Source organism: Cherax quadricarinatus, chromosome 71 (genome assembly GCF_038502225.1).
Source record: "Cherax quadricarinatus isolate ZL_2023a chromosome 71, ASM3850222v1, whole genome shotgun sequence".
In the NCBI taxonomy this organism is placed as follows: Eukaryota; Metazoa; Arthropoda; class Malacostraca; order Decapoda; family Parastacidae; genus Cherax; species Cherax quadricarinatus.
The window spans coordinates 22718403-22741143 of record NC_091362.1 but is presented as its reverse complement, the minus strand read 5'-3'; the positions used below and the strand labels follow the sequence as shown (position 1 = coordinate 22741143).

Sequence of the window (22741 nt, the reverse complement as noted above, 5' to 3'; positions counted from 1 at the left end):
CTATTCGGGGTTACCTCTGCCATTCTTTGTTTCAATTCTTCACTCTTGTTTGATAATCCATCTACATTCGTGTATCATACTCTGTCTTTTTTTTTTTTAACCTTACCACGTACTGGCTTGTGTTGTGTAGTCTTGTATTGTAAATGTTGCTCATCTGACATGAGGTGGGGAGGAAGAGGTGGAGTTGGTGTGTGCATCATTACTTCGGGGGGATGGGGAAGGGATAAGGTAGTCAGCAGGGAAGGGAATGGGGTAGGGTTTGGGGAAGGGTGGGGGTTGGTGTTGGTGATGTGAGGCTAGGCATTGGGCTAGGTCCTCCATGGATGGTACTGGGGGTGAGTCCTGAGGAGTTCCTAGAGGTTAGTGCTGCCTCCACGTCTGTTAGTCTCGACCAGACTGTCTGATCAGACACGCCTAAATTGTCTGATTCAGGCGCAATTTAGTCGTCTGTTAATAATGAGTGAAAATAAGTTGGTTGTTTACATTTCATTAATCTAAGTTGTCCAGGTGTTTGATTTTGATGTCTGCTTACTCTGCAGAAACATATGCGCTAATGCATTAGAAAACTAACTTTTTATCCCGAGGATGGTTTAAAAAAGAAAGGAAGTGGTTATGGTAGTGATGCAGGTGGTTATTGTGCCAGTGGTGTCAGTAACATAGGTGGTTATAGAAGTGGTAGTGCGACCTGGTGCCTACACAGAGATGTTTGAACAAGTGCTCCATGTTCAGTGGACCCGACACTGCTCTTCCTACACAACGAATTAAGCCTGGTAAAGATGTGTAAGTTTGTATACGTTTATGATAATGGCACTTGTGTATTTGTACCTTGCTGGCCCTGGTGTAGTATTCACCTGTGCTAAGACCAAGCTTTCCTTTAATAAATACCATCAACACAAAGTTTGAAGCCTATCAGAAAAGGCATCCTCCCATAACTGCACTGAATCAGTTTTTCTTAACAATTTCATTAAAAATTTCCTGTGTTTAGGAAACCACAGCTATGATGAAAATTTGAATCCGATCAAATAAGTCATTCTTCACTTATTGTGCGGATTTCAATGATTTTAAGTTTTTATGACTATTTTACTAAACTGATAAATGTACCTCTATAATCGTTTGACTACCAGCCACAGGATGGGTATGGTGTGCATAATAAAAATATTAACTGATAAATCTGCCCACACACAAACCTTAATGGTCATTAAATATTGAAGCCGTCCAGAAGAGGTAAACTTAAATTTATTTAACGTGGTTTAACAGGAATAAAAATATTACACCATTTAACCTACAAAATGGTCAGATCTTCTCTTACACACTTAAAGTTAACTCTCCACCGTCGACGAATTAGGAGGCAGCTCTTCTGAACGTTGGATACTACGCCATTTTGGGTTTTAGAAGTTATCCTGCCATTCCAAGGGCTGCTGGGCATGGGTTCAACAACTTAGGTCATAGGGCACCTGCATATACCGGTTCTTAAAAGAATCTGGTCCTAGTGACCGTCCACAAGTGTTGAAAATTTAAAGCCGATTGAATGAGTTCTTTAGTTACGAGTGCAAGAAAAACGAATAGTTGGAGGAAAAAAAAATTCCTGGCAACTACTTCAAGATTCCCGTTCAGGTGAACTAATTAATTACTACAACAACTACTGTAGCAGTGATCAATACTGCCGTGAGCAGTAGCAGTTAGTTAGTTTAATATGTTTATTATGCACCCCATACCCATCCTGTGGGCGGTAGTCAAAAGATTACAGAGGTACATAATTGGTCCAGGGACTGGGCCTCAAAGTTTTGATAGCTGAGCAAGTTACAGAGGTAATGAATTCACAATTTACAAAGGTAATGAACTCACAATTTACAAAGGTAATGAACTCCAGGTAGGTCTAGTCACAATCATGACAAGTTACAAAGGTATTTACAGATTACAGAGGTACACAATGGGTCCAGGGACCGGGCTCCAAAGTTTTGATGGCTGAACTAGAGCAGTAGCAGCAATAATCATTGCAGCAGTGATCAATCGGTGAGCAGCAGCAACAATAATAACTACAACACAAACAAGAAACAAACATGGAGTCCCACCTTTAAAGCACTATATGGTGACGCATTAATCACCAACACAATGGTGGGCGCCAGCACTAGCTTGACCTCCTTATATTGTTGATTAGCACACGCATGTACTGTATGTGTGTGTGTGTTTGTGTGTGTGTTTAGGTGTGTGTGTATGTGTGTGTTTAGGTGTGTGTATGTGTGTGTGTTTTGTCGAGTCTTGAGCCCTGCATACATAATTTCAGCAAGTATGTACGTACACCCACGCCCACCTACCCTCTCTTTCCCACACTATATAGTTTCAAGGTTAATATGACAAAGCCCCCGAGGCAAGAAATTAGTAAATGCGGCCGGTAAGAGTTAAAAACTCTTGGCTAGGAGCTTTGAATTGACCCCTATATGCACAACTTGGTATGTACACGTTCTCCTGCATGTGCACACTCGGATCCACCCTTCCCCATACACGTACACAAATGCACATGTTCCCAGTAGAGATTTTTCTACTTGATGACCCTGTCGGATGACATGGAATTACTGAGAAATGTTAACATGGAAGAGTGACTCGGTAGTTCATGAATGAGGTACAGTAATGGTTCAATAAGTAGGTATGTAACTTAATAAATTCAGAGTGTTAAGGATGAGAGAAAGTCATTGGTAGTGTAAGCAGTAGTAGTAGTATCAGCAGTAGCAGTAGTAGTAGTATCAGCAGTAGCAGTACTAGTAGTAGACAAAACTCCGGTTCCTCTTGTTCTATCATATACGCCCAAAGGTTAGTCCTGAAGCTCAGTGCAGTATGATGTTTTAAAATATATAATTCATTTAGTTAATTAATATCTATTACGCAGCCTATACCCATGATGTGGGTGGTAGTCAAAATATTAGAGGTACATAATGGGTCCAGGGACTGTACCTGAACATTACTGAGGTACATAATGGGTACAGGGACTGTACCTTAACATTACTGAGGTACATAATGGGTCCAGGGACTGTACCTTAACATTACTGAGGTACATAATGGGTCCAGGGACTGTACCTTAACATTACTGAGGTACATAATGGGTCCAGGGACTGGGCCGCAAAGTTCTGATAATTAAACAAGTTACAGTGGTAATGAACTATTTACAAGTTTATATCTGGTTACAATCATATTCGGATTGTTTATACAAACATGTGTAGCAATAAGACAAATGACTGCTGAAAACTTCAAGAAAATGGACACAAACACCTTCTCTAAGCACATTTTTATGGAAAACGTTTCAAGTGCCTCAGGAAGTGCCATCCTTGTGACTGATGAATGTCAACTTGACAAACCCCCGGTTACATTACTGGACTTAACACCTTCCATCTGAATTGTTTGAAAAAAAATGCACAAGCATGATTTAAGGAAATTGTCTTCTATTATTTGATTGCATAATAAAACTGAGTTATTCGATCCAAGGGAAAGAAGGAAAGGTCTAACTCCTTCGATCGAAAGATTATTATTATTATTATTATTATTATTATTATTATTATTATTATTATTATTATTATTATCTCCCTTGAGGATTTCTCCCAAAAATGTTTGCTTTTCATAAATTATTTATTACTAATTATTTTCATTTGGGTTTTCAATGCTTGTCTCCGAAAATAATAATAATAATTAATATAAATAATGGTGAGGAAGGCAACCTTGTGAAGGCAGTGATGGTCGCAGGATAATACATTTGACTGGTGTTACACGTTGCGTACAACTTTGTTGTGTGGAAGTATATTGTTAAGTTGGTCAACGGGAAGTTAATCATCTCCCTTCCACCAACACTGTACACAGCCTCCCTGACTCCTCTCCTCAACTCGCATCATTACATAAACTTGTCAACTTTTCCTTAATCCATTCACAGCTATCTAAGCAAAACAAAATATTGACCTACTGATTACTGGTAAAAGCTATTACGAGGAGAACATGCACTGTTCTAGTCCTGAAGAGAACGTACATGCCAAAAATAAAACGTGAAAATTGCTTTGTATACAGTGTCTGGCAGACTCCCTGGAGATGTTGCCATCGTTGCAACATTTTCCAAAAATATTGGATTTTTCCCACATGAGTGCATTCTTGTAGTGTGAATTGTGAAGAAAAAAAAAAAGATTGAGGAGACCGGAAATGTCCTTTGTGAGCATGGTAAAAACCAGATGTCTGATATCGTTGGTAAGACGTAGAGACCAGACTTCACACACTTGAACATTAAAATGGTATAAAATACCGACAGATTGTTAGGTAAGACACATATGCAACAGTTAGGTATCTTTATTTCGAAACGTTTCGCCTACACAGTAGGCTTCTTCAGTCGAGTACAGATATTGTTTCAGACAACGGAACAATGCTATTCTCCAGACTGAGGGACTGACCACCTCAAAAACTTTAAGGGTGATGGACTGATTACATCGTCTTCAAGTATCTTCTGCTTCTATCAACTTTTCTGTACTCGACTGAAGAAGCCTACTGTGTAGGCGAAACGTTTCGAAATAAAGATACCTAACTGTTGCATATGTGTCTTACCTAACTTCACACACTTGCTGACACCTAGCTATATATAGGTGTACCCATGTGTTTACCTAGACTAGATCACAGGTACACTAACGTTCACCTAGCAGGTCTTAGTTTCCATTTGCCATGGGCACTTGTCAGTGACCCGTGTGTGTGTGTACTCACCTAGTTGTACTCACCTAGTTGAGGTTGCGGGGGTCGAGTCCGAGCTCCTGGCCCCGCCTCTTCACTGATCGCTACTAGGTCACTCTCCCTGAGCCGTGAGCTTTATCATACCTCTGCTTAAAGCTATGTATGGATCCTGCCTCCACTACATCGCTTCCCAAACTATTCCACTTACTGACTACTCTGTGGCTGGAGAAATACTTCCTAACATCCCTGTGATTCATCTGTGTCTTCAGCTTCCAACTGTGTCCCCTTGTTACTGTGTCCAATCTCTGGAACATCCTGTCTTTGTCCACCTTGTCAATTCCTCTCAGTATTTTGTATGTCGTTATCATGTCCCCCCTATCTCTCCTGTCCTCCAGTGTCGTCAGGTTGATTTCCCTTAACCTCTCCTCGTAGGACATACCTCTTAGCTCTGGGACTAGTCTTGTTGCAAACCTTTGCACTTTCTCTAGTTTCTTTACGTGCTTGGCTAGGTGTGGGTTCCAAACTGGTGCCGCATACTCCAATATGGGCCTAACGTACACGGTGTACAGGGTCCTGAATGATTCCTTATTAAGATGTCGGAATGCTGTTCTGAGGTTTGCTAGGCGCCCATATGCTGCAGCAGTTATTTGGTTGATATGCGCTTCAGGAGATGTGCCTGGTGTTATATTCACCCCAAGATCTTTTTCCTTGAGTGAGGTTTGTAGTCTCTGGCCCCCTAGACTGTACTCCGTCTGCGGTCTTCTTTGCCCTTCCCCAATCTTCATGACTTTGCACTTGGTGGGATTGAACTCCAGGAGCCAATTGCTGGACCAGGTCTGCAGCCTGTCCAGATCCCTTTGTAGTTCTGCCTGGTCTTCGATCGAGTGAATTCTTCTCATCAACTTCGTCATCTGCAAACAGGGACACCTCAGAGTCTATTCCTTCCGTCATGTCGTTCACAAATACCAGAAACAGCACTGGTCCTAGGACTGACCCCTGTGGGACCCCGCTGGTCACAGGTGCCCACTCTGACACCTCGCCACGTGTGTGTGTGTGTGTGTGTGTGTGTGTACTCGCCTAATTGTACTCTCCTGATTGTGGTTGCAGGAGTCGATTCATAGCTCCTGGCCCCTCCTCTTCACTGGTCGCTACTAGATCCACTCTTTCCCTGCTCCATGAGCTTTATCGTACTTCTGTGTATGGATCCTGCCTCCTGCGTCACTCTCCAGATTGTTTCACTTCCTGACAACTCTGTGGCTAAAGAAATACTTCCTAACATCCCTGTGACTCATTTGAGTCTTCAGCTTCTAGTTGTGACCCCTTGTTGCTGTGTCCCATCTCTGAAACATCCTGTCCCTATCCACCTTGTCAGGCCCGGTGGCCTGGTGGCTAAAGCTCCCGCTTCACACACGGAGGGCCCGGGTTCGATTCCCGGCGGGTGGAAACATTTCGACACGTTTCCTTACACCTGTTGTCCTGTTCACCTAGCAGCAAATAGGTACCTGGGTGTTAGTCGACTGGTGTGGGTCGCATCCTGGGGGACAAGATTAAGGACCCCAATGGAAATAAGTTAGACAGTCCTCGATGACGCACTGACTTTCTTGGGTTATCCTGGGTGGCTAACCCTCCGGGGTTAAAAATCCGAACGAAATCTTATCTTATCTCTTATCTTAATTCCTCTCAGTATTTTACGTTATCATGTCCTCCCCTACCCCTCCTGTCCTCCAGTGACTTCAGGAGCACGCCTCTGGCAAGACAGTAATGGAGTGAGTGATGATGAAAGTGTTTCTTCTTTTTCAAGTCTCCCTGCCTCGGTGGGAAACGGCCGATGTGTTAATTATATTGATGTACAATATTTATACATATTTTCTTTTTTTCAGATTGGTTGCGATGGTAATTTCGGAAACAAGATTTGTATAATATAAAGAATAAGGTGTTGCAGAGAAGCAGGATGAGTGAGGATGGACGTGGAAGCAGGATAATTGAGGATGGACGTGGTAGCAGGATGAGTGAGGATGGACGTGGAAGCAGGATGAGTGAGGAGGGACGTGGAAGCAGGATGAGTGAGGAGGGACGTGGAAGCAAGTCTCTCTCATCAAGTGACGATGAATTTTTTGACTCGTTCGAGATGATTGATGATAAGGAAGGTGGCTCCTCAGACCAGAGCAGCGATGGTCCGGATCACTGTGATAATCCTAACTATGTTCCTCCTACCGACAGTAAGGTAGGTTTAATTGAGGATGCTCCGGATATGACATCAACACCAGCACTTGAGACTAGGCCTATTAGAGCCCCAGGCCTAGATGAGAGTTCGGCAGCAGTAAATAGCGACAGTGAACTAGGAAGAATAAGTAAGTTGAACAAGAGGCAGTCTGTACTGAAGTGGTCAACTATGGCGCGAGAGATGATACAAGGTGGTGGTAGCAGCACCTCAGAGGATGACACTCTCTTCCGCAGGTCATCCAGCAGCTCAAGTATCTCCAGTCTCGACAGGAAGTTCTCTACTTCCTCCATGCTTGAGGACATTGCTCAGGTCAGTCTTCGAATAAACATGCATACACATTATTTAAACAAATTATATTAATGCAAACTGTACAGTATTTTAAAACTTTCTGGTCTATGTTCTCAAAGATTTTCTATGCGATCATTGTACCACTGATCTCCCAAATACATTCAAAAGTCATCTGCTCACTAATTTGTTATAGCCATTTTCTCCATCTTAAAAGACTTAAAACATCACCTTACACTATTTTTTTAGTCCGATTTCCCTCATTGGGTCCTTTATTTTTTGGCTGATTGATTGTTTACGATTCTGTAATATTCTTCCAAAAATTGTTAAATACAGAGTCAGCAGTACATTGTTCCTGTTATCAATGAACCACAAATCTTGGTGTTGGACTTGGTTCAGGTAATTGGACGCTTAGTTGCAGCACTCAGCCTAGAGACTGAACTTGTAGTAATGTTTGAATTATAGTTAAATAATGGTAATAGTAACTATAAGCAAGATTTCTGAAATGCATCGCTTATGTTACTGTGATTTAAAGTAGCAATAAGGGTTGTGGTAATACTTAATGTTTAAGTATATTTTATTAGGAGTCGCTGAATTTCAGTGTCGACGAATGTACGTGATACAAAGACACTTAGAACAGAGTAAGTCTGTTAATGTAAAGTTTCATACAAGGAAAGCTTTCAGGGAAGGAAAGATAACGCGAGAAAGCTCCTTGAAGGAAACTACTGGATAAAGCTCTCCTTGAGCTTGTTGCCAATAAAAGCTTGTTTTGCATGTTGTGTGTACACCCATAAGTGTTAATATTGCTCCTGTACTTCCACCAACCTTAACAGTTTTGTACCCTTATGAGTGACCTTTGGCTGAGAATAACTGATTAAATGCTTTTATAAATTCTATGTATTTTGCTTCCGTCTTCAATTTTTTTTTTTTTTTTGCAGACACTTTTATATACTGTTAATGTATCTTGCTGGATAATCAAAATATTTGTAGGGTAACCTGGCTAACTGGGAACCAGAGATGTGTGTAACACTACTGAAGATCCCCAGTGTCTCTAACTACTCTGGTCTCAAGAAACTTATGGAAATGGTAAGTTAGAGTTTGAACCTAGGTTTATTGACAAGGTACGGTGACATTGAACCTGATAAATGAGACACTCTGGCAATATTTGGGAATCTTTCTTTTTCGCTATCCAGTGGCTTCTTCAGTTCCATACAGAGAATGGTGGAAGATGAGGCGGCGATGTGTTCAATCCATCAATCTTGATAGACTGAACACATCGACTCGAGGCTGAGGAACTGATTACCTCCAACTCATCTTTCGTCGTTCTTTTCTGTATTGGACTAAAGCAACTGGATGGCGTAACTTTTCCAGAATAAAAATTCTCAAATGTTGCCCAAGTGTCTGAATCATCAACTTGTCTGAATGGTTTAAAAAAACTGGCACTGAACTTACTGATGGTACTGCAATAACTCTACCCTGTTCAGAGGGCGAGAAACTTGTTTGATGTATGTATGTTGTTTAATGACGCACTTTTTCCTTTCAGGCGAGTAAAGAGTGGCTGGAAGATTTCTTGAACTTGGATGGTTTAGGTGTGTTATTCGAGTCTTTAGAACGTCTAAGTGACCGTGGCTTTACCTCCATCGCTGACGCCTTGCTGCAGCTGGAGTGTGTTCTGTGTGTTAAGGCAGTGATGAACTCCAAGACTGGTCTGGAGTACATCATTAACAATGACAGCTACACCAGGAAACTTGCCAAATGTAAGCTCTAGTAGCAAGCACAGTGTGTCTACACCTCACTGAATCAACACTTATCGGATTACGTCATTATAAGTTGTAATGATACTGTGGATGAAAGAAACAAGTGCATATACTTAGGACATCTAATGGCAGCCTCTCTTCATCAGTCTGCTCAAGCGGGGCTAAGATGAGCGTTTTTCTTCACGTAGTCTTCATATGGTAGTTAAAGAGGGCCTCAAATGAGGCAGGAATATACATATAGCTTTTAGGCTTTAATTATATTCTTCCAAAGTAAATTGCAACAAAGTCCCACATCAAGTGCAAGTTTTGCTTACTGTGGATCTCTGCCAACTTAACTAACTACTACATGCTAGCAGGGATAAAACAATTAATTTATTTTGTAACTGGCAGAAATAGCTTAATTCTGTAAAAATTATTAAAATTTAAGAGGTGACAGAGCCTCTTCAATTTTTTTTTCATTATTGTTGACAATACGATATTTGCATTCGCAATGCATTTGACATAAAATTCGTGTTGCAATGTATGAAATTCGTGTTACAGTGCCTGTAATTTGTCTTTCAGTGGTTGTAATGTCTGTCAGTTTATTTTGTGTTGTAATATATATAATTTTTGTTGCAGCTCTGGACTCTCGCAACATGCTGGTGAAGAAGCAGGTGTTTGAGTTGCTCTCAGCACTGTGTGTTTACTCTGAACAAGGACACAATCTTGCTCTTGACGCTCTTAACAACTACAAGGCGAGTCCTGTGTTTATTACTGCTTTCACAGTGTGACCTGTCGTTGCTGAAGGTCAGTCTTTCTTAGTGTGACCTGTCGTTGCTGAAGGTCAGTCTTAGTGTGACCTGTCGTTGCTGAAGGTCATTGCGCCTTAGTGTGACCTGACGTTATTGAATGTTCCTGATCCAAGGATTTGGAGCTACCCTCCATTTCCTTGGATCGAATCTAATTGCCTCCCATTCTCTCATAACACATACTGGCTTACCCCTTCCCCATGAAAATGTCACCTGCATTACCAAACTCTTCAATAAGGTTGCTTTGATGCTGGCCTGAGGCTTTTAATCCCAGGAAATGAAGCTATCTTCCATTCTCAGGTATTGTATTACCCACAATGTAAACACTTCCCTCTTGGTGTATCGTCTCACTCAGAGTATTAGACTAATAATGGGGGAATAAATATGGAAGCGAAATGTGGTAAATTTAGTTAGGTACAAGTACATAAAGGCACAATTATCATACATAGCTTGACGTGTAAATTTTATATATATTATAATGTACATATAATACGCACAGCCACAGTTTAATATATAATATTGTTTAACTGTGGATGCTATTACAGGTATTCAAGAAACAGCGATATAGATTCACGTTGGTGATGGATGAACTTAGTAACGCAGAAATCTCAGACTACCAAGTAACAATGGTGGCCTTCGTTAACTGTCTTGTGCTTGGTGTCAGTCACCTGCCGTCCCGTGTGGCCCTTAGGAACGAGTTTATTGGTGAGTAGCCTTCAGGTATATACACCGAGATGATCAGGAGTTGGCTTGAGGAATTTACAAAGTTCTCTGCTAAAAACAGCCAGGGATGTGTTGTAATGATCCTTATAGAGAGTTGGTGGGATATTTTTCACAAGTACTATAAAACCAAAAGGTCGGTCTTGTCACTTCCCATCCTCAGACAAGTGGATTAAATAGAACAGATATTTCTATTGGCTTCCTTCTAATTATAATATAAAGATTTATCAAGTAATCTGTGTGTTGTTGAGCAGGATTGAACTTCCTGAAGATACTGCAAGACTTGAAGACAGTGGAGGACGACCAGTTGTCACTTCAAGTGTCAGTGTTTGAGGACAGTTACGAGGATGACCAGGAACAAATGTATGGACACGAGGGACAACTTAACATCAACCACTACGAAGCTTTCAATGATCTCTTTAATAAGGTAATGTAACCTCTTTCTTTACAACACTTAAAGTTATACTTCAAAGAATAATTGACAGTTAGAAATGAACAGCTGTCTGAGATTTAGTGTGTGTAGTTGTAGTTGTCCTCAGCTTCAGTAGTTATTATAGTAGCAGTTCTTACAAGCGGTAGAACCACAAAATGGATTATAGACGAAGATCTTTACCCACTAGAAATAATCTGTCTTTTTAATATTATAGTCATGGCATAGATTAGTCTGATCATTCAACTAACTCGTAATGTATAACGCATGAGGATACAGTCTCCATATTTTAGGTATGTTTGTCTATGAAAACAGAATTTCACCGTACGGTGAGGATAATACATAACTAATATTGTTGACCAAACTTCCCCAGGAGTGATCTGTAAGTCCCCAGCTGTACTGACTCACTCTTGTGTATGTTGCAGGTTCGGGAGACACCTCACTCCCTCCAGCTCTTGGCCCTCATCCATAACCTCACTAAACTGGATCCTGATAAAGAAGAAAGGTTGGTATATATTTAGTGGAGTGTAAGTAGTGGCGGGGATGGTGTATGTTGTGTGGCATGTGTGGAAGTTTAAGACACCGGAGGATATTTTTTCTTATTCAGCTTCAAATTTGAAATTCGTTTATTTCCATATGATACATTGTTTATACAGAAGTGGATGACACTTGAATGCATGTAGAAAGCCTATGGTTATGCAGAGCATTTCGGGCGAGCTTAAGCCTATAGCTTGTAGCTCGATTTCTAGCCCACTCAGCTCATACAATGAGGTCCGGGATCGATCCTCGGTACATGTGGAGACATTAGGACTTTTCCTTAAGACACCTGCTGTCCCTGTTCACCTAGCAATAAGATAAATACCTGAGTCCTAGTCGACTTGTGTGAGTCGCATGCTGGGGAGAAAACTGACTTAATTTGCCTGAAATGTTCTGTATAACAAGAGGCTTTCTATATAGTAGTATGCCATTGATGTCAGTTAGGCCTGCATGCTTTGTACATGTACTTGTAGAAATAAAGATTTTAGTATTATTCTACACTATACCCCAATTTACCCTATAGGTAAACTCCAGGTAAACACAACCTGTCCCCCTCTCCCACACAACCTGTCCCCCTCTCCCACACAACCTGTCCCCCTCTCCCACACAACCTGTCCCCCTCTCCCACACAACCTGTCCCCCTCTCCCACACAACCTGTCCCCCTCTCCCACACAACCTGTCCCCCTCTCCCACACAACCTGTCCCCCTCTCCCACAACCTGCCCCCTCTCCCACACATCCTGCCCCTCTCCCACACAACCTGCCCCCTCTCCCACACAACCTGCCCTCTATCTCAAACAACCAACAGATAGGACCAAGAGTTACAGCTCAGCAGTCTTCCCCACAGTCGGCCAGGTGACACCACCACCACCACACACTGGTGTTTGCAACACAGACACTTGTTTACCTGGAGTTTACCTGGAGAGAGTTCCGGAGGTCAACGCCCCCGCGGCCCGGTCTGTGACCAGGCCTCCTGGTGGATCAGAGCCTGATCAACCAGGCTGTTGCTGCTGGCTGCACGCAAACCAACGTACGAGCCACAGCCCGGCTGATCAGGAACTGACTTTAGGTGCTTGTCCAGTGCCAGCTTGAAGACTGCCAGGGGTCTGTTGGTAATCCCCCTTATGTATGCTGGGAGGCAGTTGAACAGTCTCGGGCCCCTGACACTTACTGTATGGTCTCTTAACGTGCTAGTGACACCCCTGCTTTTCATTGGGGGGATGGTGCATCGTCTGCCAAGTCTTTTGCTTTCGTAGTGAGTGATTTTCGTGTGCAAGTTCGGTACTAGTCCCTCTAGGATTTTCCAGGTGTATATAATCATGTATCTCTCCCTCCTGCGTTCCAGGGAATACAGGTTTAGGAGCCTCAAGCGCTCCCAGTAATTGAGGTGGTTTATCTCCGTTATGCGCGCCGTGAAAGTTCTCTGTACATTTTCTAGGTCGGCAATTTCACCTGCCTTGAAAGGTGCTGTTAGTGTGCAGCAATATTCCAGCCTAGATAGAACAAGTGACCTGAAGAGTGTCATCATGGGCTTGGCCTCCCTAGTTTTGAAGGTTCTCATTATCCATCCTGTCATTTTTCTAGCAGATGCGATTGATACAATGTTATGGTCCTTGAAGGTGAGATCCTCCGACATGATCACTCCCAGGTCTTTGACGTTGGTGTTTCGCTCTATTTTGTGGCCAGAATTTTTGTACTCTGATGAAGATTTAATTTCCTCATGTTTACCATATCTGAGTAATTGAAATTTCTCATCGTTGAACTTCATATTGTTTTCTGCAGCCCACTGAAAGATTTGGTTGATGTCCGCCTGGAGCCTTGCAGTGTCTGCAATGGAAGACACTGTCATGCAGATTCGGGTGTCATCTGCAAAGGAAGACACGGTGCTGTGGCTGACATCCTTGTCTATGTCGGATATGAGGATGAGGAACAAGATGGGGTGCGAGTACTGTGCCTTGTGGAACAGAGCTTTTCACCGTAGCTGCCTCGGACTTTACTCTGTTGACGACTACTCTCTGTGTTCTGTTAGTGAGGAAATTATAGATCCATCGACCGACTTTTCCTGTTATTCCTTTAGCACGCATTTTGTGCGCTATTACGCCATGGTCACACTTGTCGAAGGCTTTTGCAAAGTCTGTATATATTACATCTGCATTCTTTTTGTCTTCTAGTGCATTTAGGACCTTGTCGTAGTGATCCAATAGTTGAGACAGACAGGAGCGACCTGTTCTAAACCCATGTTGCCCTGGGTTGTGTAACTGATGGGTTTCTAGATGGGTGGTGATCTTGCTTCTTAGGACCCTTTCAAAGATTTTTATGATATGGGATGTTAGTGCTATTGGTCTGTAGTTCTTTGCTGTTGCTTTACTGCCCCCTTTGTGGAGTGGGGCTATGTCTGTTGTTTTTAGTAACTGTGGGACGACCCCCGTGTCCATGCTCCCTCTCCATAGGATGGAAAAGGCTCGTGATAGGGGCTTCTTGCAGTTCTTGATGAACACAGAGTTCCATGAGTCTGGCCCTGGGGCAGAGTGCATGGGCATGTCATTTATCGCCTGTTCGAAGTCATTTGGCGTCAGGATAACATCGGATAGGCTTGTGTTAATCAAATTTTGTGGCTCTCTCATAAAAAATTCATTTTGATCTTCGACTCTCAGTCTAGTTAGCGGCTTGCTAAAAACTGAGTCATATTGGGACTTGAGTAGCTCACTCATTTCCTTGCTGTCATCTGTGTAGGACCCATCTTGTCTAAGTAGGGGCCCAATACTGGACGTTGTTCTCGATTTTGATTTGGCATAAGAGAAGAAATACTTTGGGTTTCTTTCGATTTCATTTATGGCTTTTAGTTCTTCCCGCGATTCCTGACTCCTAAAGGATTCTTTTAGCTTAAGTTCGATGCTTGCTATTTCTCTGACCAGTGTCTCCCTACGCATTTCAGTTATATTGACCTCTTTTAGCCGCTCTGTTACTCTTTTCCGTCGCCTGTAAAGGGAGCGCCTGTCTCTATTTTACATCTACTCCTCCTTTTTCTTAGAGGAATAAGCCTTGTGCATACATCGAGTGCCACCGAGTTAATCTGTTCTAGGCATAAGTTGGGGTCTGTGTTGCTTAGTATATCTTCCCAGCTTATATCGGTTAGGACTTGGTTTACTTGGTCCCACTTTATGTTTTTGTTATTGAAGTTGAATTTGGTGAATGCTCCCTCGTGACTAGTCTCATTATGTCGGTCTGGGGCTCCACGCATACATGTCTGAACCTCAATTATGTTGTGATCTGAGTATATTGTTTTTGATATGGTGACATTTCTTATCAGATCATCATTGTTAGTGAAGATGAGGTCTAGTGTATTCTCCAGTCTAGTAGGCTCTATTATTTGCTGGTTTAAATTGAATTTTGTGCAGAGATTTAAAAGCTCGTGTGAGTGTGAGTTTTCATCAGAGCTGCCTCATGGTGTTATTACTGCAACAATATTATTTGCTATATTCCTCCATTTTAGGTGCCTTAAGTTGAAATCCCCCAGGAGCAAGATGTTGGGTGCAGGAGCTGGAAGATTTTCCAGACAGTGGTCAATTTTTAACAGCTGTTCCTGGAATTGCTGGGATGCTGCATCCGGAGGCTTGTAGACTACCACAATGACTAGGTTTTGGTTCTCGACCTTACTGCTAAAACTTCCACTACATCATTTGAGGCATTAAGCAGTTCTGTGCAAACAAGTGACTCTGCAATGTACAGGCCAACCCCCCCCCCCTTTTGCCTGTTCACTCTGTCACATCTGTATAGGTTGTAACCTGGAATCCATATTTCGTTGTCCAAGTGATCCTTTATGTGGGTCTCAGTGAAAGCCGCGAACATTGCCTTTGCCTCTGCAAGCAGTCCACGGATGAAAGGTATTTTGTTGTTTGTTGCTGGCTTTAGACCCTGTATATTTGCAAAGAAGAATGTTATCGGACTGGTGGTATTGTTGGTACTGGGGGGGGATTTTTTTTCCGGCATTAGTATCTGTATCTGTTGGTTTGGAGTGGAGGCCATCGACTGTGGTTCCACTCCAGGAATGAGTGGATTTGGTGTACGATTTCTTCCATTTCCTGCCAGTTTTTTTTCCTTCCTGGCACTAAAAAACCTCTCCCTCTTGAGTGGCTGTGGCTACCCAGGTTTTCCCATGGCCTGGATGTTTTGTATCTTTTTGTCCCCTTTAGATGGTATGCCTGGCAATTTAAGTTATAGCACAGTCTTTCCTGCACTGAAGAGGTACACAGTTCAGGGTGAAAAAGCTTACAGGAAGGGAGTTTGCATTTTCCTGTTGTCATATGGGCATGGCATTTTCTAGGGTGGTCATAGTTGCACGTCCCATCTGTTTTTCCAGATTTCCCATGCCAGCAGATACCAAGTGCATAGTATGTGCACAGGCTTGGTTTCCGTTTGCCTTGGGTTTCTGTGACTGTATTCCCTGTTGGTGCATGTTTCCCTGTCTTCTATCCTCCCTAGCACCAACAATGGAGCTCCCACCTGCTCAAATTATGTGTGTATAAATGTTATACAGAGTGTAATCATGTATATGTTCACTCACTCCTCTGATGTATTGATAGTTATACAGACACTGACACATATAAGAAAATGTTTCGGTCCAGGAACCTTGAGTTAGAAGTGGACACGGTCCCAGGACCGAAACGTTATCTTATATTCATGTCTTAATGTCCGCTCATGTCTCTTTAGTTAGTGTTCTGATTTATTTTTGGGAAGGGGTAACTTTAAAGGAGGTGCCTTGAGCCTGGTTAAGGGTTGTAGACTTAAGGAATGTGAGCTATCCTCCCTATTACCCTAATCAGGATTGAGTACTTCCTATTTTCCAGCTGTATAGTCCTTGTGACTTAGCGCTTCTTTTTTGATTATAATAATCCTATTTTCCAGGTGCAAGACCCCTGATAATTTAGTGCTTCTCCATGAATATGATCGTTGGGGATAAGGGGAAGAGTTATTATATTTTGCTGTCGAAGTGGCTAGTTTACTGTGCACCCCATATCCATCCTGTTGACGATAGTAGCTAGTTTATTGTGCACCTCATGTCCATCCTGTTGACGATAGTAGCTAGTTTATTGTGCACCCCATATCCATCCTGTTGATAGTGGCTAGTTTACTGTGCACCCCATATCCATCCTGTTGACGATAGTAGCTAGTTTATTGTGCACCTCATGTCCATCCTGTTGACGATAGTAGCTAGTTTATTGTGCACCTCATGTCCATCCTGTTGACGATAGTGGCTAGTTTACTGTGCACCCCATATCCATCCTGTTGACGATAGTGGCTAGTTTACTGTGCACCCCATATCCATCCTGTTGATAATAGTGGCTAGTTTATTGTGCACCTCATGTCCATCCTGTTGACGATAGCGCAAGAACATATGGATTTAAGAAAAGGCCTAGGAACTAGGACCCAAAATGATTAACAGGATTGCATCTGGATTTATGTCTACAATTTGTCTTATCTGTTTCAAGCAATTTTAGGATATTTGCTTAATATGTCTAGTATCTTATGTCTTATGAAGAGAAAGTTCGGAGTGCGAAAGGCCACTAGTGTTATCTTTGTGATATCGGCGATTAGGCCTACTGACAAACTCAATGTCAAATATATATATATATATATATATATATATATATATATATATATATATATATATATATATATATATATATATATATATATATATATATATGTGTGTGTGTGTGTGCCGAATAGGTAAAATTAGTCAATTAGCAAGAACTTATTTAAAATTAGGTCCTTTCTAAAATTATCTCTTGTAAGTTTAAAGATATATTTTTTCATCAATGTTAATGTAAAATTAATATATAATTTTGTACCAAAAGAACCTTAGAAAATTTACATAGCCTTATAAAAAGCGCAATTTAATTTAGCCTAATCCAACTAAATATATTTTAGGTAAGTTTACAATAATTTAATAATACAATGAAATATTTTTTTTTCATTAGGTTCAGAATGATTTTTTGCAAAATTATTGCATACACAAATTTTCGCTTGCCATATTCGGCAAGAAGAGCGTTGCTATTTAAGCCAAAAATCGCGTTTTACCTATTCGGCACGACATTATATATAATATAAAATATAATTGTGATTTGTGGTGTGGTAGGACGGTCAGTCGTGGTGACTCACCACGCTACACACATGTGGTAAAGACACAAGCCACAGCAACACCTGTGTCACACCTGTTTGTTTACAGTCGTCTTTATGGCTGACCAATACTACCTAAATATGCATCTGAATACTGCTTGTTAATCAGGATATATATGAACCAACTGCACTGTGTTCATGAGGGAAATGATATTGATGTAAACAGATTGCTCCAGTGGTTCCGGGAGTACATGAACGACAGAAAGCACATATAACAGGATGGGAGAGAGTCACGAGTGGGGTTCCGCAAGGACCAGTTCTAGGACCTTTGTTCTAATATATGTGAACGACCTGCCAGAGAGGGGATTGAGTGCTGTGTGTCGCTGTTTGCGGATGATGTAGAACCATTGGAAAGAGTAAGAACAGAAAGGGACAGTGATTAACTTCAGGGTAACTTAACAGACTAGAAATGTGGTCAAGCAAGTGACTTAAAGCCGAATATATGGAAGGTCATGAGACTTGGAGGTAAAGGCAGACCAGAGTACAAGATGGGAGGATAGTACGCGCGCACACTCAGATCACTGGGTCCGGCTGGGGTGGTCCGGCTGGGGTGAATCAGGTGTGCTGTTATATGCTGCTATAGGTGCTAACAGTACCTCATCTTCACAGCTGTCAATATAAATCACCGTGGCCAGCATGGCGCTCTGGTGGTTACTTCTTTCACGTTCATCTTAAGAACCCTTGATGTGCTCACCTGGTGACAAAACGTCTGAAGTGATTTTTCATAGAAGAATCAATACACAAGACGCGCGGTTAGTTAGTGTTAGCGGCACCTTTATTATGGTAAGCAGAGATAATGGTGACGTAATATTTATACCACTTCACACTAGCACCACGTTGTATGAGCACATGTGTTGGTGGTAGTGCTGCCTCGTCCGCCATCCTCTTGAACTCTCTGGCCACCCCTGGCTCTTCTTGGCCACTCCTGGCTCTTCCTGGCCACTTCTGGAGTTCTCTCGCCACTCCTGGCAATCAGTCGTCCGCCACCTCTTAGTGGCCCTTGACATGAAAATTAATCAGTGACTCATTTATGTTGGCAGACAAGCGCTATGATTATTAATGTCCGTGATTAGCACCTCAAGAAGTCAACAGTTGAGTGTTTCATGAAATTGGCAGCGTTCGTGTATCTCCCCTAGGATAACTTAACCAAGACATGTGGAAAAACACACAATGTACAGTTCAGGACATGTTGTGTGGGTGATTTCTTGTCGAAACCCAAAGTTAATTTGTGATGAGAGTCCACCAATGGAAAGAAAAAAAGTAAACAATGGTTAAGCCTAAGAAATATCAGCAGCCTATTAGTTGACTCTAAATATATCTAATGACAGTTATCTTGATATGTGTGAAGGAAATATGAACACAAGTTTAGAGCAGAGAGCTAGAAGAGCCCAGGCTAGGCAGGTCTTACTTGCCTCCAGCTTATGAGGTGTCAAAAACTGTTGACTAGTGTGGAGCAGGACGAGTGAAGTACTCCCAGTGTTGCACTCTTGGCTTCTTGAGAATCTGTGAACTTCGCGTTGGCCAGTAGAACTGCTGGTGCGGTTTTCCGCTGCTGCAGCTGCTGCGGTCTGTTGTTACTGATGGGATTTGTTGCTGCTGCAGCTGCTGCTATTGCGGTGTTTCACTGCTGCGGCTGCCGTGGTTTGTCGCTGCTGCTGTTGGTTGCTGCTGTTACTGCTACTGTGTAATCATCATCCACGACCCATGACACGCACCTTACGCCACAGAATTCGGTATTGTAACAATGTAGTCAGCACAGTCATGCAGCGCTGTATGACCCTATTGGAGTTAGCTCCTATTTTTTATAATATTAATAATATACACAGTCATTTCACCATTTCGTGGTTATTGCAGAGAATTTAGACAAATGTTGGTCAGCCACGCCTATGGTATATCCAGCAAAATCAAAGACTCTTGGATATCACTACTACCAGGCTTCGGCTGGCTTACTAACATCTCTACAAAATGCATTAGATACGTGTGCAACACTTGGGTACCTTTATTGTGGAAATGTTTCGCCAACCAGTGGCTGGCGAAACGTTTCCACAATAAAGATACCCAAATATTGCACAAGGTTCTCTCAACCATTTATCTTCATCTCTGGAAGGTTGCATCAACATCACTAGATGTAGACTTAATTAAATGTTAAATGGACTAATATGACGCCTTGTGTCATTGTTCTGGGATGTGATATTGATGAATTCAGAGACAACTCTCAGAAATATTAAAGAAATGTCTAAGTATTTTATCCACAGTAGTATATTACAAACCATTCTGGAAAAATACTTGACTATGCCTATTGTAAATAATTCATAACCATTTATTTAAATTCAACCATACCTTGCTAAAATAATATAAATAATCCAAAAGCCACATATAAGCTACACTCTTTTTTTTGTGATCTAATTTATGCCTGCATAAATAACCATTACGACTGTAACCAGATACAAACATGTAAATTACCACTGTAACTTGTTAAGCTATCAGAACTTTGGGGCCCCAGACCCTGGGCCCATTACATGCATGTACCTCTGTGATATTTTGACTACCGCCCACAGGATGGTTATGGGATGCATAATAAAAATATTAAATTAACATCTGTGGCAACATTTTGCTACGATAATAAAATCTGACGCATATATAACTAACAAAAAAAGTACAGCTCTTGGGACCGCCTGTTAGTATCAGCAAGTCTTCGTAGTTCCAGTGGAATGTTTCCAGGCAATCTAATTGATTTTTCCAAGTCTTCAATTAAAATATTATTACTAGCTGCTTGGTCTTAAACAGTTCATCTCCTTCCTTCACAATTATTCTCCTTCCATTATCACTTTTCTCCTTCCCTTCCTCACACCTCACAATATTGCCCTCACTTGTCTTTTGGTCTCACAACTCACAATTTTGTAATATTGGTAGAATTACTAACAATATGTTAGGTAAAAGGACACATGTGCAAGTAATGCGACATTTTATTGAGGCAACATTTCGCTCTCCAAGAGTGAAATATCAGACACTGCAACACAATGGCATCGTGGTACATTTTTTTATTGTATACCAACCAGCGGCTTAACAAAGCTCCTGGAGAGCGAAACGTTGCCACAATAAAATGTCGCGTTAGTTGCACTTGTGTCCTTTTACCTAACAATTGTTTTACTAATTAAATTTCATAGCAGGTTAGTGTTCATTAATACAAACCTTAAATTATAAATTCTATTTTTTTTTTTTTACGTTTCTATTTTTCTGTGAAATCTGTGGTACCATTACTGCAGTACATCCATAGTATGCTGTTAGATCATAGTGACTGCTAAGTATATAAGCATCACAAGAGTGAATTATATATCGAATGATTGATCACACATCTTCAGCCATTAAGTTGCCACTAAATACATGTACTTAATCACTCTCATATTTATTTTCTAGTTCTTTGTGGTAATCCCTGAATATCCCTGCAAGTTTGTACTGTATACATGTAATTTTTAATGTATTACAGTGACGCTGTGTGGGAATTACTCGACCGTGTGGGTATTAGAGCCGTTGAGGGCACTCTAACTACTACTTGGGCAGAAGTTGTTGCGTCTTCCCAAGACTTTCCGAGAAGTGTTGCTACACAGACGCTTTCCCGTGGCACCTCCCGGCAACCGCTGCCTCTTGCTGCTAAACACACACCTCCTGAGGGCTTTGAGGAACGTCCATTTCCTTCATCAAGCCTCCCTGCTAGTAGTGTCTTGATAAGTGAAGTAAAAGATATTGAGGATAATAACTGTGAGAAAGAAGAGAGATCCCCAGAGAGTGACGAGGTTAAAGGTATCTCTGCTACACTCAATGATCATGTTAGCGAGAAGAAACTAACTGAAGAAAGTAGCGAATCATCACCTTTACCCTGTCATGGAGGGCACTCATCACCTCTAGAATGGAGCGACTCTCTAACACCTCCTCCTCCTCCTCCTCCTCCTCCTCCTCCACCTCCACCTCCACCTCCTCCACCTCCAGGATGTATAGCACCACCTCCACCAGGTTCTGTAGGTATACCACCACCACCACCACCACCACCACCTCCATGTTGTAGAGCACCGCCGCCGCCACCACCCCCCCCACCACCCCCCCCGCAACGTGGATTTGGCGGTCCACCACCCCCACCACTTGGGTTTGGCGGTTCACCACCACCACCGCCGCCGCCACCCCCACCACCACCACTTGGGTTTGGTGGTTCACCACCACCACCGCCGCCGCCACCACCACCACTTGGGTTTGGCGGTCCACCTCCACCACCACCACCACCTGGATTTAGCATTCCACCACCAGCACCACCACCTCCAGGCTGTGGTGGTGTTCGTAACCCACTTCTCACCTCTGTCTCTCTACCTTCCTACTCGACATGTAGCAGCACGCAAGCCTTCTACAACACCCTGCCAAGACCTCGCTCAAAAATGAAGCATCTTAACTGGAGTAAAGTTAACAATAACACCATCAGTAACTCCCTCTGGCAGAGTGTCCACAAAGACCTGCTCCAAACTCCTCCTTCATCCTTAAATTACGTACAAATTGAAGAGTTATTTTGCCAGGTAAATAAAGCACGCACAACTAAGGCCACCAGCAAGAAACAGTCTGCAGAGGTGACATTGTTGGATCCCAAGAAGTCTCTCAATGTTAATATTTTCCTGAAACAGTTCCGAGCCTCTCACGCTGAGGTAGTCTCTCTCATCCGAGACTGCAAGAGTTCTCTCATTGGTGCTGAGAGACTCACTGGCTTCCTCAGAATCCTGCCCGACGATGCTGAGGTCCGTAAACTTGACAGTATTTGCTTAATTTCAGAGTTAAAATTCCTCAGCAAGCTACGATGCTGAGTTTTGGTCTAATAATAACACACAAATAATCCTCACTTAGGAACTTATGACGACGTTTCGGTCCTACTGAATCATTAACAGTGTCTAGTTAATGGTGCAAGTACGACCGAAACGTTGTCATAAGTTTTTCTCCTATGTGCAGGTTATTTGTGTATTGTTCCAGGCACGGTATTATGCCTTTTCAATAATAATAATAATAATAATAATAAATACGGTATGTAAGATCTGTCACGTGTTTAGCAGACGGAGGATCAAGCCTCCACCATCGCTTTACCTGAAAGATACAC

The 22741-nt window shown here is 42.1% G+C and overlaps 1 protein-coding gene and 1 long non-coding RNA gene across 6 annotated transcripts in view; one reads left to right on the top strand and one right to left on the bottom strand.

Moving 5' to 3' along the window:
- The window catches only part of LOC128700439 (inverted formin-2-like), a 46227-nt gene that overhangs the window by 9613 nt on the left and 13873 nt on the right, over window positions 1-22741 (top strand). For 3 of the 5 annotated variants that reach the window (XM_070100150.1, XM_070100146.1, XM_070100149.1), the window contains exons 2-9: window positions 6573-7225; window positions 8192-8287; window positions 8745-8958; window positions 9577-9692; window positions 10292-10451; window positions 10721-10893; window positions 11322-11401; window positions 21101-22388. In XM_070100150.1, coding sequence (XP_069956251.1) covers window positions 6644-7225; window positions 8192-8287; window positions 8745-8958; window positions 9577-9692; window positions 10292-10451; window positions 10721-10893; window positions 11322-11401; window positions 21101-22388 — 2709 coding nt within the window. In that variant the 5' untranslated portion in view covers window positions 6573-6643. Of the gene's footprint in view, window positions 1-301; window positions 781-6572; window positions 7226-8191; window positions 8288-8744; window positions 8959-9576; window positions 9693-10291; window positions 10452-10720; window positions 10894-11321; window positions 11402-21100; window positions 22389-22741 lie in introns of those variants that run through there. The other 2 variants (XM_070100147.1, XM_070100148.1) reach the window with 2 other exon arrangements.
- LOC138854829 (uncharacterized) lies at window positions 10720-18603 on the bottom strand. The gene is made up of 2 exons (XR_011394010.1): window positions 18308-18603; window positions 10720-11385 (listed from the first exon to the last, which is right to left on the bottom strand). It is a non-coding gene; the product is annotated as an uncharacterized lncRNA (long non-coding RNA).